Below are 17,811 nucleotides of genomic sequence, written 5' to 3'. Positions count from 1 at the left end.
GCCACTGCTACTGACTGCTTGCTTAAAGGAATGATGTATATTCACAATTAGCTTTAAAATCATCCATTGTTTGTTCATTTGCAACTACCACGGGCACTGAAGCCTCATACCGTAACGTCCAAAAAGTCAATTATCTTTGCCGCGAGATTGGCATTAAACAAGTGAGCAGTTTGCAAGAAGACAATGGACAGGTGCTTAGAGATGGCACAGCGGGTCAAAACTGACAGTTTCCTCCCCGGAGACATATCTCAGTGGAAAATGAAGAGGCAGAAATGCAAGCTTGACAGTTTTGTGGCAGCTGTCGTCTTCCTCTGCACCTGCGTTATCCAGGTCATCAAGACGAGTCACGCTTACTCAGAATAGTACGGTCCTGCTTGGATGGTATCCTGCTGCTAGAAGTCACAGGATGCTGAATTGTGGAAGGTGAGAGAAAATGCAAAACATGTCACGGCTCTGGTGTACCATTTTGTATGCAAGCCAACGCAAAAGCGATGAAAAAAATGTGGTGACAAGTTGTAAACGCGAGTGTTTACTCCCTCTGACCTTTAGTGCTGAGGTGAGTGGTGGTCAGTGGTCATGCCTGGGCTCAGTCATGTGGCGGTTTCTCGCCTGGGGGGAAACAATGGGAGTCACAGTCCATTTATCACCTGGAAAAGGAGGTATGCATCTTTGCCCCCGTCCTGTCCGAGAGACACACTTATCTGCCGTTTGAGTTCCTCTGGCACCAACTGCTTTGGGACAGGTGTTCAGAGACTGCCAATAATGTTGTAATATCAAAGCCATATTTTTCAGGTCAGCTAGTATAAAAGGAGGATGAATTATCCCTGCAGGCTCATTTCTGAAAAAAGATTATGCATATTTATGAAAGCTCTTCAATGATGTTAGGACCATTACTGGCTGTTTCATCCTGGCAGAAGGGTATTTTTCCTTTTGGCTCAGAGTGATCTCAACCATCCTCCCACTATTTCACTCGCCTCTCAAGCCATCATTTCCAACCCCCCCAACAGCCTTTCTAAGAGCTGGTATCTTGGCTCTCTCACTGCTCAAAAAGGACCAAACATTTTTTTCTACCACGTGACCACTTTCTCTCAAGTCCTGAAGCGCCTCTACATTAGACCACCTCTCTTCCCCTACTCTCTCCACCCTGTCTTTCACCTCTTTACCCCTCAATGGACATTTTCATCTTAAGGATGCTTGATGTTTGAGCGACGGCGTGTTGGAAATGGTACTTTCATTGTCCCCCAGTGGTGGAAATGGATTTTGAGTAGAGGGGCTGCAATAGAAACACCCTTTGCAGTCTTTCAGAGAGCTGCGAGAGTGGGTGGGAAAACGAGGCATAGCTTCCATTAGCTAATGCCCACTTGTGCCAGCGACCAAAATGAAACATCACCTCAATGTTGGAGGGAGAGAGAAAGAGAGACCCAACTGATGTGTCAAAATGGCACCTGAACTCTTTAAGTTGCAGATCTTTGGCCACAGGCTGGGTTGCAACAGAATGTACAAAAAGGTGCCTTAGTGAACATTATTGTTAGAACCCTAGACTTTTTTTTGTTTCCTACATCGAAGCTCTTAAATATAGTGACGACACATATACCTTGACTACCACCCATATTCAACAATGTCAACTCTACATTGTCAAAGTCAAGTGAACTTAACTGCAGGCTGAAACTTTATGCTGCAGACTATGCAAGTAGTATATCACCATGTCAGCATCCTCAGGTTAAAATGAATGTCAAATATACTGCGGTTGCCCGACTTTGGTTTGTGCTGCTAGGATGTTTATTCCCTGTGCACTTTCTTATTTCTGTGACATAAGCATGGTGGCATAGCCAAGCTTCTAGCATGATGATTTGTATGTTACTAATGAATGTCCCATTTAGACTACACATAATCATTCAACTACTTCTTGTCACATTTGTGAAGAAAATAGTCATCACATTGCTATAACATCTGCAATGTATTTAATTACACCGCCGTTTCCTCCACAGGTTCAGGTGCGTCCAGTCACCCCAGTAACCTCCATTTGTCAAGTTAGTTGGTCTCGATTATGCATTTGACATTATTTATTTTATTTTTATTTTTATTTTTGTTTAGCTTTAATTCCCTTCTTTTCCTTTTTTTCTGCCTAGTCTTGTACTCTCATCCCCATCTAATCCATCTGGTGTTAATGCTATGTCATCGCAGCAGGCGGAGTTTGAAATGACAGCCTGAAAACATGTCATCACTCAAAGCACATGTCAACATCTGGCTTAACATTTTGAATGTTTCTTTTTTTTATTTTATTTTTTTTTGGTTGTTTGTTTAATGGGATGTTTGTTTGCATCTGTGTCTTACTCTCATGCTAACTACTCCACGGCAGCTTTCTGTATAAATAACGTTCTTCTCTCTCAATAGGGAGAGTCCCAGTGGGGCAAGTGTGCTCGATGACTTCTCATTGGCTTCTGTGTCCATATTCTCTCTATGAGCATGGCCACTGCTTTGAGTGAACAAACTAGCCTAACAAGATCCACTCTTCCATTCCCCCTGTTAAACACACATGCTGCTTATCTAATGATTCACTGTTGGCTTGTGCTTGGGTGATGCCCTCTTACAAGATCGGTGTCTGACCTTCAGTCTGTTTGATTGACAGGTATGGCTAGCCACCCTCCAATCCCAATTATGGACCTGGCAGATCATCTTGAGCGCCTGAAAGCCAACGACAACCTCAAGTTTTCACAAGAATATGAAGTAAGTCTCCCAATATTGTGAACTGTGATGAATGTCATTGCAATAAATGTCATAGTAAGAGTGTTGTGGCATAAATACAACAATGCAACATAATGTCTAGCAGTATACAGGAGCATGAACCAGGTGCTCAGATAAACTGATTTCAAATTACTGTCACTATTTAGTGTGGTGGGCAAAACCCACAGTCTTGCATTCAATGATGTTTTCCTGGAAGCCTAAATCCTATCATTACATGCCCATGCCAACCACACAGCAGTTCAAGCGAGTCAACAATGTGTCAACTTTCATTGATGACTGCCAAGCAAGGGCAGAGGTCAGGAACTACTCTCATGAAAAATATTTTCACCAGACAAACGCAGAGATCTAAAATCAGTTAGTATGCCTGTTTCACGGCAGACATTTTGACATTTCATAGCATGAAACGCACAGGTTTAATTGATAACATAAATAACGGCTGCACTCCATTTCCAGTTCCAGAACCCTGCTACTGTGCCTGCTGGCTCACTGACATGACTTACTGAGACACTTGACTGGAAAAGAGGCCTTCATTAATGGTATTAGTAACACCTGTGCTTTTCCTGCTATGACAAGTAAAACATGTCTGCTGTGAAAAAAGGGCAAATATGACTAAACCGAGTAAAAATGGCAGCGCGGAAACCACAACATACCAAAAAGCCTGTATGAGAAAGTATATCTTAATTACTTTTTTTTTTTTTTTAGTAAAAGTGAAATCACTGTGATTATATCTGATATTCATATGGTAAGGAGTGGTAAAACACTAAAGACAGCACAATGCACCCAGTTTGGTTTGCAATGCCAGTGCTGTCTAATTATATCACTTCAGCAGATCAAGTATTTGTATTTCCTGTTACCTGCTCAGTTGATGATATTTTTACCATATGAATTAATCTTAGAAATACATTAAAATAATAGCACTAAAACTCTGAGGTGCTGCTATCAGTGCCTAGAGGCATCACTACACCTCGCAATACAGATGTGTTGGATGGAGCAAACAACGTACTAAACATTCAGTATACTATATATAGAAGAATAATCAGTATTGTTTATCCTGGAGAAACCTAATGCTTTACTGATGGTAGTGACTAATGTGCTACTCAATTTTGAATATTTCAAAAGGCTACAGTTTAGTGACATTCTTCCATCATATCTACACTTTACCTTAAGTCTCACTATGGAATGTATGGCCACTAGCTAAAGCACTAAAAATTCATCATGAAACAAAGGTGTTATATTTATGTATTGTGTGATGAGGTCTAGAAGTCCTTGAAGTTTAAGCGCCCTCAAAACCCTGTGGGCTGTAGCCAGACTGTCTAAATGTTTCCTTTATATTGTCTTTGCATCGGAGATGAATTTATGTTTGCAGAACACTCAGAGCCTGAAAAAATGTTGTGAGCAAGAGGTCCTTTCAGGGGCATTGTGTGAGATGGGAACGGTCACCTTTTCTCTGCCCATTTCTCTCTGTGGGTCCTGCAAAGGCTCCAAAATCTATGAGGTCACCATATGGGTGGCTGCCAAGCTGCCCAATCATTATTGCAGCTTAAGTACATTGAATTCCAATTTCATAGTGCTTATTCGAGAGCAGTGGAAAGCAATTTTGCGAGCACAATGAAATAAAGATTTTTATTATGAGCAATGTTGCAGCCCACTGTTTCAACATATTTTGATAAAATATCAGGCTTAGCCAGTGGTTTGTCCCCTGCATATTGCTCTTTTAGGTGATTTCTGCAGATAAAGAACTCAGTGCTGAAATGTATTATTTTATTCACATTGAGCTCATTTGCTCTTAAATACCTCTTAATGTATTTTACCCTGTGGTCATTTAATATTCTAAAGATTGCCATCATTAGACTAATCTAAAAATGAATAAAAACACATTTGTATGTGTTTATTGCTCTTATAAATCACTCTAAAGAAGGCATAAAAGTATGACCATATTCAGATCTATCTAGATTATAAGCAAGGTCAATGTGGCTGTGTGTGTTGCAATGTGTCCTGTTGTACTTCTGCAACTTTCAGTGGAGATTAACTCATAAAAGTAACCTGTCGTCATTAAAAACAGCAGCACAATATTTTCAGTGTAATGTGAAATGAAATGCTATCTTTCATGTCTTTGTATTTTCCCTTTGTGATATTATATTTTATAGTTCATTTATTGCTGATGAGGGACCATTATCAATCTCCGCCTCACAAAGCTGAAAGAGGGCTTGGATAGCAAATTCTGTTGAACTAGTCTCAAGTGTGGTATTCTAGTCTGTGCTGTAAAGTCCTGAAAATCAAATGAGGAAAGCCGATGGAACACAAGCTTTTCCTTTGTGACCAATTCAGAAGGTATTTTTTTTGTAAATCTAATCATTTATATGTAGCGGTTATTTCATGCCAAGGACATCACATAGTTCACATAGTTCTTTTAAGTCCAATTTCCATCCATAAAGTGGTCTCTTACACTTTTTATTTAAGATTTCTAGACCAAAAGGGTCAACTTAGTTTGCAGTGTCTGTTGACACCCCATTTTCTACAAAATATTGAGAGGCCAGAATAGATTCTATTTAAATGAACTGAAAAGAGTTAAAGTCTGGGTTAGACTATTCATCAGCTAAATCAGCTTTCAGTAAGATAACAATGATTTCCTTTGGACTCAATAACATCAAGTATTTTATACCCAGAACACAACATATATTTCACAGTCCTAACTTAATTTAAGAGGGTCCTCGTTTTGTGTGTGAAAAGTGGACACCCACTGGTTATTTTTGTATTACAGCATATACAGTATGTCTTAAGAAAACCTCTCGAATGCTGAAGCGCTTAAGATGAAGCAATATTTTATAACCTTTCTACAAATGAGGAGGTCTAACAGCAGGACTAAAACTCAATAGTGTCCTTCACATTAACAGAAACTACAGTGTGTTTTTAGCCAAATGTACAGAGACACATTGGAGACAAGACTAAATTCAAAGTTTTCACTTATAATAAACTGCCTTCCTCATAGCCTTCGAAAACAAGGGCTTGGGTAAATGTCTGAAGATATACAAGGCTAAGTATGGCCTTGAGTTTCATGCATACTTTTAAAGAGAATTATTTAAACTGCAATAGATCAGATTTCCAGTTGCTCTGTGGTGAAAGGCATAAGTAAGCTTTCTGATCTGGATCTTGCACCAATACCTCATGGGCAATTGTCATAGAGTAGAACTGAATCTTAGCAATGAACTATTGTAACATGTTCATATAGTGAAAACTATTCCACTTTAAAACCAATTTTCTTCTACTTCACAGTCCATTGACCCTGGTCAGCAGTTCACATGGGAGCACTCGAACCTGGAGGTCAACAAACCAAAGAACAGATATGCCAACGTGATTGCCTACGACCATTCCAGAGTCTTGCTGTCTGCTATTGATGGTATGCCGCCCACCAACATCTTCCCTCCCAACTGCTGTATCGATTCCAAAGACAAAGACAAAGCCTGTGCAACTATCATTTAGACCTCAGGAGCGCAACCACACTGTACTTTTAAATATATTCCTGTACAAGCATGTATACTCTCCTTTCATGCCTCAGGCCCTTGCAAAGAAAGAGATGGCTTTAGAAAAAAGGATATTGACCCATATAATGCTGAGGCAAGCATTTAAAATCTGATTAAACAACAACATATAGTGAGAGAAGTAAGTTTTACCAGAATCTATTTAAATATGTGTTAGCCCATTTCCTACCTCGAACCTGACAAAACAACTCCCACAAACAACACACAAGATAAAGATAAGAGTGCTAAGGTTACACTGGCCAGAGTGATACAGTCGCCAGGGTGTTGCTAATAGCATGATATGGACAGAACTCAGTCAAGATGTGGTTGCAGAGCTCTAGACATCAGGGCGCAACCTTGAAGCTAATAGTGGCAAATCTCTATTTTTACAGATTCACCGGACTTGAACTAGTCCAGTAAGAGTCTTTGGCACATTATACAGTACAGCTTCTAAGGAATAAAAGGCAATTTTGAAATGGCTAGTTAAGTGCTGGCTCCTTCAACAGTTTATTGGATTAAACACAATTGCACATACACACACACAGCTATTAATTAACCATTTCCATTCAGCTGCTCCCATGGAGGGGGAAGGAAAAGAAACAAAGTAATAAATGGCTAATGTTACAAAAACAGATAGATAAAGACTTAGAGAGCCCTTTTTGCAGTCTCTCTGAAACAACACACAGCTTGAGTGTTGATGGAACTCCATTAGCCAGGCATATAAACACATCTGCACAACCACATTGGAGCCTTTGTGCGATAGCAAACGGGTAGTTCTCAGCCAGGGGGACATGAGGGACTTCCTCTTTTCCTTCTAAAGCTTAAACAAAGCCTTTTGGCAAGCAATGCGTCTATTGTTTACTCTGATTGAGTTCTTTGAATAAAAAGGGATTTGGGATTTGACATCAGAATTTGAAGACAGCTACAGTACTTTCAGAATTTATTGATGTTGGGATGGATGAGTAGAATCCTCGGAATACAGGCGTTCTGAAGCTCGAGTATGTCTGTGGACTTTAATTGTCGTGACATCACTGATTTTGCTCCACTTCTAATGACTGACGAGGCACCTCTTGCTAAGATGCATGACCATACAAAACAACTTAGCAGGATTAAACTGGTATCTAAAGTTAATCCCTGAAACTGTGTCTGCTCTTCATTTGCCAAAATTGTACAGTTTTTAATTTCAATTAGTATGTATTGGTTTTTGTTGGCATGATCCCTGCACCAAATCTGTGTTCTTTTTTGAAAGTTAAAGTTATGCAGGAGCTCACTGTTTTTTTCCATCGTTCTATATTTAGTGTGGGAGCTGTCACAAGGCTGTTCTTATTGAATTAAAATAGCTATACTTGAGTCACTGGCCTCCTGTTCTTCAAAGCACATTTAATAAGAAAATCTAATCGAAATCTAATTTGACAACTTTATAAATCTGTTGGGAGTAAAGCGCAGGAAACTGAGAAAATGTGAGTGTGGTCATCTGCTCATAAAAGCACAATGTCTACACTTGAACATATTGGTACTATTAAGAATCCTCATCTTTAATATCATTACAATGTTTCCCCATAAATTTTTTCTATATTTCTGTTGAGATTCCTTTTTCTATGAGGAGTACTGAACAAAACTGTAGCAATGTTAATTTCTCAATAAGCATATTGACAGAGAAAATTTTAGAATTCACACAAATCCTGAGTGACGGAAAGCATAAAGGCAAAATCCATTTTCAAATGTGCATTAAACAACTTGCCTCATTCTCATTAAACCACAGTAATGTCTCCTTTTTCTCTTTTCTTTTCAATTTGAAAACGCACTGGGCTTAATTGTATTTATCCCTTGTCCATCACAGAAATGTACAGCCGCCTGGCTGTGTGGACAACTTCAACAGCAAAAGAGAGGGGCGGGGGGACATTTGAAAAAAAAATATTTGGGTTGGTTTTTGAATGTGTTCACATTCCATTTTCTTTTCTTTTTTCTGTTGAATAAGTTACCTGGGAGTAAAAGGGAGTCTGGGGGAGAAGTGGGGGAGAGGAAGCAGTTGGAGTGAGGGGATTCTCTGATACGTGACGTCCATGCAGATGGGACTTATCTTGGTCGACCATGTGTGCATGAAGCCCCTAAACTGCCAGTCCTAAAGCATTGACTAGCTGTCAGCTCTGTCTCTTTCGCCTGGATTCGAAAAGGCTGCTGTGCCTTTCATTTAATATAAGCAAAGGGAAGGAGGAGTGAGGAGGGGAGGGGGAAAATTGTTTTGCTAGGTTTTTGTTGGTTTGTTTTTCTCCATGTGAGGTGATAGACTTTTACAGACCGAGCTTTATCTGTAAGTCGTTTGCAGATATGGAAGAGGGACACGCAAACTGTGGATTTAAATGTGGTGTTGATAGGAAATACAAATCCTTATGGACTGTAATGCTGCTTCCAAATGTGACTGTTTTATGCTATTTTTCAATTTAATATTTAGAAAAAACACAGAAGATTAGACAAAGAAGTGTCCCCTTTATGTTAGGGAGAATCTGACATTATCTTAAATAACTTTAGAGAAAATCAAAGCAAACTTAGACAGCAACAAATGCCACTATATTTATTACATTAGACAAAGTTACCCTTTTTTTGTTTTGTTTTTAGATATCTCTTTTTGAACTCCCACTATCTAAATTTCCCTGCTCTCTGCAACACATTGGTGCCTCAAAAATTTTTTTTTTGCATTCCAACTCAGCTTGACAACTCAAGTCACACCCCGTCTCCTTTTTAGGTATCCCTGGAAGTGACTATATCAATGCCAACTATATCGATGGCTACAGGAAGCAGAATGCCTACATTGCCACCCAAGGATCTCTGCCAGAGACATTTGGTGAATTCTGGAGGATGATCTGGGAGCAGAGGAGTGCCATCATCGTCATGATGACCAAACTGGAGGAGAGGTCCAGGGTAAGAGACAGAAATACAGATACAGCCATATTTCTCTGGAGTGGTCTAGTGTATCTCTCTAATGAGTTGTGTTCAAATATAGAAATTGTTTGGTTTTTTAGCTTCGGAATGTGTAATCCCAACTCATAAAAACACAACAAATTATTTAAGTGTCAAAATTGCAATATTAAAAGCCAATTATATAATTTTCCCAGTCTTCATTTGACACAAAAAATTTGCAGTTGATGTCTTCCAACTCTGTTCACCCTCTATCAGTGACCTGATGTGCAACCCTGCTTAATTTATACAGTATGTTGTACCTTTGGCCCTCCCTACATGCCTTCGTATTTATTCTCCAAGAGAAGCCAAGTTGCATTCTGTTACCCACTGATATCCTCGAACCTCTCTTTACACTCACACTTTCTGTTCTTGCTTAGTCCTCACTGATTAGTGGCGTGGCTCCCTTCATTAGCCTCTGCTGAAGGCACTGGATTACAATCAGTGATAAAAACAGCATTGCCCAGCTGTACGCACTCACTATTCCTTTAAGGCTGACGTGGTCGAAAGGCACTTGCTCCTGCTCTCTGCCTCTTGCACATCTCACGGTGTTTGACTGAGCACATGAAAGCTTGTAGAGACTCCATAAGCTACTGACCTTCACACTTGTATGCCTTTTCTAAGAGCTTGGCATAGTGTTAACAGGGGTGCTGACTCAATCCACAGAGTATCCGTACAATCTGCAAAGCAAATACATTCCTGTGGCTGCTCTCCAACATGGTAGACACTGTAAAAAGCATGATTCTTCAATTAAGTTTGGTCCACGCTGTCAAGTGTCTGTTTCACTCTATAGATGCTTTTTGATATAAGAGTGCTTCTTCTTGGCACTAAAGTAAAGGTGTCTTGTGAGACATCCCACCCTCGCTGACCCTGCCATACCATTATGTTGTTTGACATTTGAAGTACATAATGTGCTTTTGTTTGCTGCCAACAGCTCCTGTCTTTCATATTAATCATATCATTCGCTGGGAAGCACTCAAGCTGTATTTATATGTTTTGCATATATATAAAGCTTGCGTATTTGCAAGTAAACTCTATTATGAATCATTTCATTACTCCTGGTGTCACAATCGCTTCATTACTCCCGGTGTCACTGCTATAACAGCTGCTTAGGAAATGAAACTGGTGGATGGTACACTCGTATCACTGGAATATTCAAATATTTAACAACTGGTGTCCAGTTGTAATTTTCAACAGTCACAGAGCATCAGGACTTGTAATGTCATGATGACATTTTGATTGTGTTCAACATAGTGCTAAAACCACATCAATTTTAATGGACAATATGAAGAAAAACAATTGAATTGGAACCCAGCTATTTCTTCCCCAACACCAATAGTGCTTCCCTTTGTCAGCTAAGCAGTAATGCTATAATGGAACAGTGTTTTATTGGCCGTTAACTGGGAAACAAAGCTGTACACTCGAATAGCAATAAAGCTGAGCCGGTAATATGATTGGAAACTGTGGTTACCTTTGTAATTATAGAGTATGTCAGGACAATTAATAGCACTGTCGGCTCTATACAAATATCTCAGGCCATTTCATTGATTATGAAATCAAACATAGTCAGCAGTAGTGAGGAGTATCTGGTTATTTATTTTACCATTATTGTATTGACTTTGTGCATATTTGTACTTCGTAAATACACCTTAACTGGAAGGTTTTTTTTTTTATTATTATTACAGAAATGCATCAAGACTAATCTGCCCTAAGTACAGGGCAGAGTGTGTTCATGTATGTTCCCATCTGGACCTTGTTTAATGTGATATTTCTTTGCACTGCAGGTGAAATGTGACCAATACTGGCCGACTAGAGGGACGGAGACGTACGGCCTCATTCAAGTGACGCTGCTGGACACAGTAGAACTGGCCACATACTGTGTCAGGACATTTGCACTTTTTAAAGTAAGGAGCATTTGGATTTTGTTGTCCTATTAGACCCCACTAACTGTCAAGTATTTGATGCGAGTCGCGTTGGTCACGAACCTTTCTCCACCTTGATATTCAGAATGGCTCCAGTGAGAAGAGAGAGGTGAGGCAGTTCCAGTTCACAGCCTGGCCAGACCACGGGGTGCCGGAGCACCCCACTCCGTTCCTGGCCTTCCTGAGACGGGTGAAAGCTTGCAATCCTCCAGATGCAGGGCCCATGGTGGTACACTGCAGGTAAGAAACAACATGGTTTCACAAAAACATACCAAAGCATGAAATTGATTTTGTTCTCTCCATTTGCTGTAATGAATATATGAATACTTATGACAAAATGGTTATTTAGAGGTTTATATGTTATAATAGAGATTTAAGAAAAAAAAAACGGATCAGACATGAACCAGAAGAAATGTCTCACAGAAGACACTTTAAATCTGAAGGTGCTTTCAACATCACAGAACAGAGAGTACGAGTGTCATTGCCTTCAGCAAACTTAAACATTTCCTCCCACACACTGACACACAAACACACGCAGACCTGTCGTGTTCCTTGCTACACTACGAGCGTGTCGCACATCAGTAGCCCACAAGGGCCTTGGTTTTTCCCTTGGGTTATTGCATCTGAAACAAATAACTTTCACTATTAGCCAACTTCACTTCCCTCAACTACATAAGCGCCCAGACTCCCAGCAGAGAGGCACGAGGATATAACACAGACTTCTGGCTCTTCTCAACTCAGGAAGTCATCAGAGGCTTCGTACAGAGAAAGCAAGTGACTGAAGGGGGAAAAAAGGCAGTACAAATGAAGAAACAGCGATAGTGAGTGTAATAGATACAAACTTGTGTCAGGAAGTGACAAAAAAAGGGAAGGGGGATTACTGAAGTATTAGAATTACCACATGCTGAAGTTAATTAGAGCTAGTTGCAGAATCGCTTCAAATTGAAAATCCTGACTTTTTTACAATGAAGCAGAATGCAGGAATTAATGTCACTGTGCAGATGGGAGTTTTTAATTCCTCTGGCTCCCTATCAGATACAGTCATTTCCAAGCACCAAATCCTTTGAGAGACATTTCCTCACATGTTTGACCACAATTTTAAAACAGAGCCATCTTTATATTTGTGTACTTGCAAAATAATGTTCAGAGTGTTTTGTGGTAAAGCAGAGATATACTGTAAATTTTGCAGAAGCTATTTATGCACATGCAGAGAGGCCTAAATAAAAGAAGAAAAAAAATCTTTTGTTGGCCATAATTAACAGCATGGTACAGTCTCTCGAGTGGTCGATTAATTAGTTGGTGCACCAAAAATTGAATTGCAGCTTAGAGCCCCATGTATGAACGTGCTGAGGTGCCGGGACCATACAGACATAAAAATAAACAATCACAGGCGCCAGATTTGTTTGTGGTGGTGTATAAAGTTGAAGTTAGAACCGTTTAAAATAAATTGTACACTGTTCCCATTCTCTGTAAAATCACTAATTAGAAACCTAATTGTCATTATCTACTGACCACCATAGGACACACAGATCCTTCAATATAACCACCCAATAATTTTATCCTCCACGAGTGTCCATAAACTATTCATGTCTTACAAAACAGTAACAAATGACTCCACCTACTGCAGAATTCTCGTGAATTACTTTCCATAACAATTCATTTGATATACACAGGGCTGCATTTTGATGACGATTTCAGGAAGATTAGTGGTGAAACATGTCTTACTTAGACTTCAACTTTGTGCGTAATCTGTTTTCTATCCTTCATCATGACGTAAATTTTACACAGCCAGAAAGTTAAAACAAGTGTTTTGTATATCATTTATAGTTTTTAGTTGAGCTTATCTAAATAAGCTCAAATTACTCTAGAGAGAAGAACGAAATATTCAAATTTGTATTCATTGATTTATTTATTTGCTTCAGTGACACAACTTTACATGTAAGCCAGACGATCTCTCACACTGCCAGAAAACTAACGATTAACTTAGGGCCCAGGAATTTTGCGTGCACGGTTTCACTACAGGCGTGTTTAATAATAATCTAAATGCATTCATGTGTTTCCACTGCAGAGCTAACCCTTCTGACAAGGTGAAATCACAGTACGTGTTCAGAAACCTGCCTTCCACGGACACTATAGCATGTTTCCTGCTTTCCTAGTTCCTGCTGTTTTCACTAACCCATAGGTCAGGGACTGTTTGGCTCTTCTAGCTGAAGGGCTACCCAGGCGTTGTGAGGTGGTGAAAGAGGTCAAAAGGACATGATTGAATGTCGTGGAGGTCAGTGGCCTCTCCCAGTGACTTGGAAGGGAAACTTTTGATAAAACAACCCCCAGTTTCAAAGGATTACACTAACAACCTAGCAATTTTTAGCCCTTTTTTTCTTTTCTTTCCATTACTGTGCATGTGTATGTGTATTGTGGCAGGCAGCACATAATGCAGTACTAGTCACCTAACTGCCTTTAATTACAGTAGTTGCAAATGACAAACTGAAATAGCTAACGTTCGAGCAAAAACAGAAGCTGTGTATTCAACCATTTTTAGGCAAAACTTTGTGTTTCAAGCTAAAGTGAACAAACTGATAGACAGCAGAAAACTGGATTATACTGCTTTTCATCGTGAAAAACAGTTGGAGTTAAGGAGCAACTGCACCCAGGCGAATATGCCTGCTCACCGCCCTGCCGTGATGAAGTGTTGTACTAGACAATGCTACACCACAGCTGGGTGGAAAACAGACCACACCTGGTCAAACCTGGCTGTGTTCATGGGTTCAACAGACCTTTAAACCCAAAGTGGTCAGTGCAGCAGTGTTTTTCCTTCATACAAGATTTGGCTGGAGTAACTAACACTGGCTTTTTCCACCATCGACATCGAAGACCTCATATGCCACAAAAGTCTCACCAGTAGGTTTAGTACCACGGGGTCGTACAAAACATCCCTTCTGGAAAAATTAAACATGACCTCCTCATTTCCATCAAGCCATACCAAGTTTACATGCTCTTCCAGTCGTGATTCTAATACAGCGAAAGGAAAGGGATGACTCAGGAGCGCTGCTGCAAAACTCCGCCTCCCCGTCATCATGGCATAGTTGCATGCAAGCGGAATTGTCCTACTGTTGTTGGCATGTCACAATAGACAGTCATCAGCAGTCACTCTCCAGGGGTTTGTGAAGGAAAGTGGCAAACTTACAAAACCCAGTTAGAGGGCAAAGCCATATGTCCTGAGTCAGAAATGAATTACTTCTTTGATTTACTTTCCACATTTTTAAAAGTATTCATATACGCAAAGGACTAAAATTACTATTGACTCCATTAACAGCAATGCAGTGATCCCATTGAGTTTGAGTTCGTGTGTGTGTTCAATCGGTAGTGTAGGGAAATGGTGACAGGTTAGCTGACGGCAAGAGATTTGGTAACAATACATATGTAATTGCTTTCACTGCTGCTCATGCTTTATCTTCTCGGGACTCATTGCAGCTGTATTTTACACTGCACTTTCTCTCCCATCCCCTATTCCCTAAACTCCTGGAAAGCATATTAGTCTGACACTTAATGTGTGTCGACGTCCAAAGCAGCTGGTCTTCACTGGCTGAAAAGGCAGTGTCAGGTCATTAGTGCAGTCAGTCCACCAGCTCCCCTTCAACTGCCAAATGTTCCGACGGCTTTCTGCACCACCTCACACACACGTCATTTGTCGATAAAGGAGTATTCCATGTTCCTAGCGTTTCCCGCTCTTACATTGAAGGAAAATTTTGGTTAATATGTATTTCTGCTGGTCATCCCTTTATAAAACTAACTTGAGAACTAAGCATCTCCAAGATACCTGGCAGCATCTCTCCCCACATAACACAGCTCTACCTTCTGTCTCCTCACCTCCATTCTTCATCTTTCTCTGTCTCCGTCTCTCTAGCTCAATGCTGTCACTCTGTCACTTACTTTCTCGCAGGTCATCACTCTCCCACATTCAGGTCTGCACTGTAACATGTTTTCAGATTGGAAACAGCTGGGGTAAAGGGAGAAATCTTTTCTAGTTTCTGCATCCCTCGCCCAAGGGCTGAGGTGTTCTCCGACCTGGAAGTGGTTCATTCTTCAAATATCCCTGAGACACTTTCACATTTCTTTACAGCCCGATTTTCCCTTTGACTCAAATGCACATTTTGTAATTGCCCTAGAGCTGTGAAGTTTTGTAAAAAAAAAAAAATAAAAGAAAAAAGTTCTGTCTCATTCAGCCAATGTCAGCCATTTTGAAAGTGATCATCAGATAATTTGTTAAAGCCAATGACTCCCATACGTGTCTTTATTCCATTTGCAGCACTGTTCCAGCTGCATGGCACATTAACCAGACTTGCCCCCGGGGACTAACTTTACTCCCTCTTGAGTTTTCCTTCTCAACCCTTTCCCCGTTCCTCAGAGCAAATGAAAAACAAATGCTCCATCAGAAGGAGGAGGCACAAGAGCATGGCTCACACCTCGTAGGCATGTCAGCTTAATGGATTGAATAACCTATTTACTTTGGAGTGCCAAGTGCAAGGACTTGTCCTGTCAATGCTGTGCTTTGCGGGAGGTGGGAGGAGAGTTAACGAACAAGATTTACCACCACCCCATCGCCCCACAGTAAATAAATTGTCATCAGAAAACATCTTCTGTGCTGAGGCATGCGCTATTAAAACATGTAATGTGCAGGGGTGAGCATTTTTATCCCATCAGCAGTCTGCAAAAGGGGGCTACATTTGAACAGCATGTCTCAAACTGGCCTGCAAGAGGAGGTTGAAGAGAAACTGTAAAACATTTTCCCTCTTTGTTAGAGTGCTTTTTTCACACTAATGTAAAAATGTGCCAATGTGAATCTTAATGAAGAGACCTGCCTTTCAGTGCCTCTTCTACAGCTCTTATGCCATTTGGGTGCACTGTGCTAATCTAATGGCGTTAATTGAAGTCAGCTGCACTTCTCAGAAGTTGCCCGGCACATTAACGAAACCCTCAAAAAAAAAAAAAAAAAAAAATCATACTCTCAAATTTGTGTCTGTGTATCCACATTTAGGTGTGCATTTGTTGTAGTGGCACTTTTCGGAACCCTGAGATAAAGGTTAAATGTTGCTGTTGCATAAGTTATTAGTCCTGATGGGTTTGAGAGCACAGGTGGGGTCCAGAGAGAAGAGACTAGATTGCAAAGCCAGCAGTGAGCCCACTGAAGGCTGCGACTGCCTAGCCCTCTTCTCTGCACAGTACCACTTCAGACTTAATTACACTCCAAGCCAAATGGTCCATCCTACAGTGGCAAACTTGGCACAGAGAGTTTACCTCATCACTAGGAGAGGAGTCCTTCAAGCCCATGTACATGTTTTCAAAAGTCACCTCTTTTTCCACTGGACTGCCCCTCCTTTCGTTCAGTGGAGATCAAATACAGGCAGACACAATGCATATGGTTGCCTAGATTTGTAGAAGTAATAATACAGAAGCTCAAACAAGTCAGATTATGGTTCATCATCATCTTTTTTTTGTAGCACTACAATTGAGAATACCATTCAATAACACCTTTTTTATCTTCTTTCTGACTACAGTGCTGGGGTGGGACGCACAGGTTGCTTCATCGTGATTGATGCCATGCTGGAACGTATCAAGCACGAGAAGACTGTGGATATCTATGGGCATGTGACGCTAATGCGTGCCCAGCGCAACTACATGGTGCAGACAGAGGACCAGTATGTCTTCATACATGACGCGCTCCAGGAGGCCGTCAACTGCGGCACCACCGAAGTGCCCGCCAGAAACCTATACGCCTACATCCAGAAACTGACGCAGATAGAGGGTGGAGAGAATGTCACCGGCATGGAACTTGAGTTCAAGGTACAAACTGTTTGCTGAAGCAAAGGTGTCAACAGGCAAAATAGTTTGGGTCTGGGGTTACTTAAAAAATATTAAGCAGTGTTTTAGTTTAAGATTTTTTCAGCATAATCTGAATATTGACAAAGTTTTACACCAAAAACTTGTCATATGTGTCAAGTATTTACAGTATTTATTGGCACCCTGTCACATGCAGGCTCCAGTGTCATTGGTTGGCCAGTCTCAGTACAACTCTTTTCCAGTTCCCATTAGCCCTGCCAGACAGCATGGGGCCTGTGGTTTCCTCTATTCCAGTTAGTTGACTCGCTTGTATAACCCAGGATAGAATTTATTCCCCCATTTCTTGTTCCCCCTTCCCATAGCTCCACTTCCTTGAGTAACAGGGGTCTTGGTTTACATGAAAACGCCAAACACAGGTTTCCCTCACCACAGAACAGTTGCCAGAGGGGCTTGAGCAATATACTTTACAATGAGAGGCTCAACCAACCTTATTGAGCCCATAGCAGTCTGTGGTATTGCTGTATGCATTGTATTGCCTTGCTTGTCACGCACCTACTTTCTTGCTCTGTGATGGATGCTGATTCCACTAAGAGATGATAAACAGGTTAGATTACACTGCACTTCTGTCCACTCCACGCTCGCTTGGGTATCCATTTCCCTGTCTTTTCATCATAACATGCTATTTTTTGGCTGCAAAGGCAAGCCGTGATAGTAATCACTTTGATGCCATTTCCATACTTTATGGTTACGTGAAATAGTATATAAACGTAGTACACTATGAGCCATTATAGTGTAGATTTCATCAGCCACTATGTGCAGTTTATTACTTTGGA

The 17,811-nt window shown here is 40.6% G+C and overlaps 1 protein-coding gene across 40 annotated transcripts in view; it reads left to right on the top strand.

Annotated features, from left to right (window-relative positions):
- The window catches only part of LOC127379623 (receptor-type tyrosine-protein phosphatase delta), a 353,106-nt gene that overhangs the window by 328,875 nt on the left and 6,420 nt on the right, over positions 1-17,811 (top strand). For 20 of the 40 annotated variants that reach the window (XM_051429457.1, XM_051429446.1, XM_051429444.1 and 17 more), the window contains 7 exons: positions 1,989-2,030; positions 2,630-2,727; positions 6,019-6,142; positions 9,007-9,182; positions 11,003-11,122; positions 11,226-11,380; positions 16,696-16,981. In XM_051429457.1, coding sequence (XP_051285417.1) covers positions 1,989-2,030; positions 2,630-2,727; positions 6,019-6,142; positions 9,007-9,182; positions 11,003-11,122; positions 11,226-11,380; positions 16,696-16,981 — 1,001 coding nt within the window. The remainder of the gene's footprint in view (positions 1-1,988; positions 2,031-2,629; positions 2,728-6,018; positions 6,143-9,006; positions 9,183-11,002; positions 11,123-11,225; positions 11,381-16,695; positions 16,982-17,811) is intronic. The other 20 variants (XM_051429470.1, XM_051429468.1, XM_051429453.1 and 17 more) reach the window with 1 other exon arrangement.

The sequence above is a fragment of the Dicentrarchus labrax genome, unplaced genomic scaffold (assembly GCF_905237075.1).
Source record: "Dicentrarchus labrax unplaced genomic scaffold, dlabrax2021, whole genome shotgun sequence".
Taxonomy (NCBI): Eukaryota; Metazoa; Chordata; class Actinopteri; family Moronidae; genus Dicentrarchus; species Dicentrarchus labrax.
The sequence above is the reverse complement of the archived record's forward strand: the minus strand, read 5'-3'. Positions and strand labels throughout refer to the sequence as shown.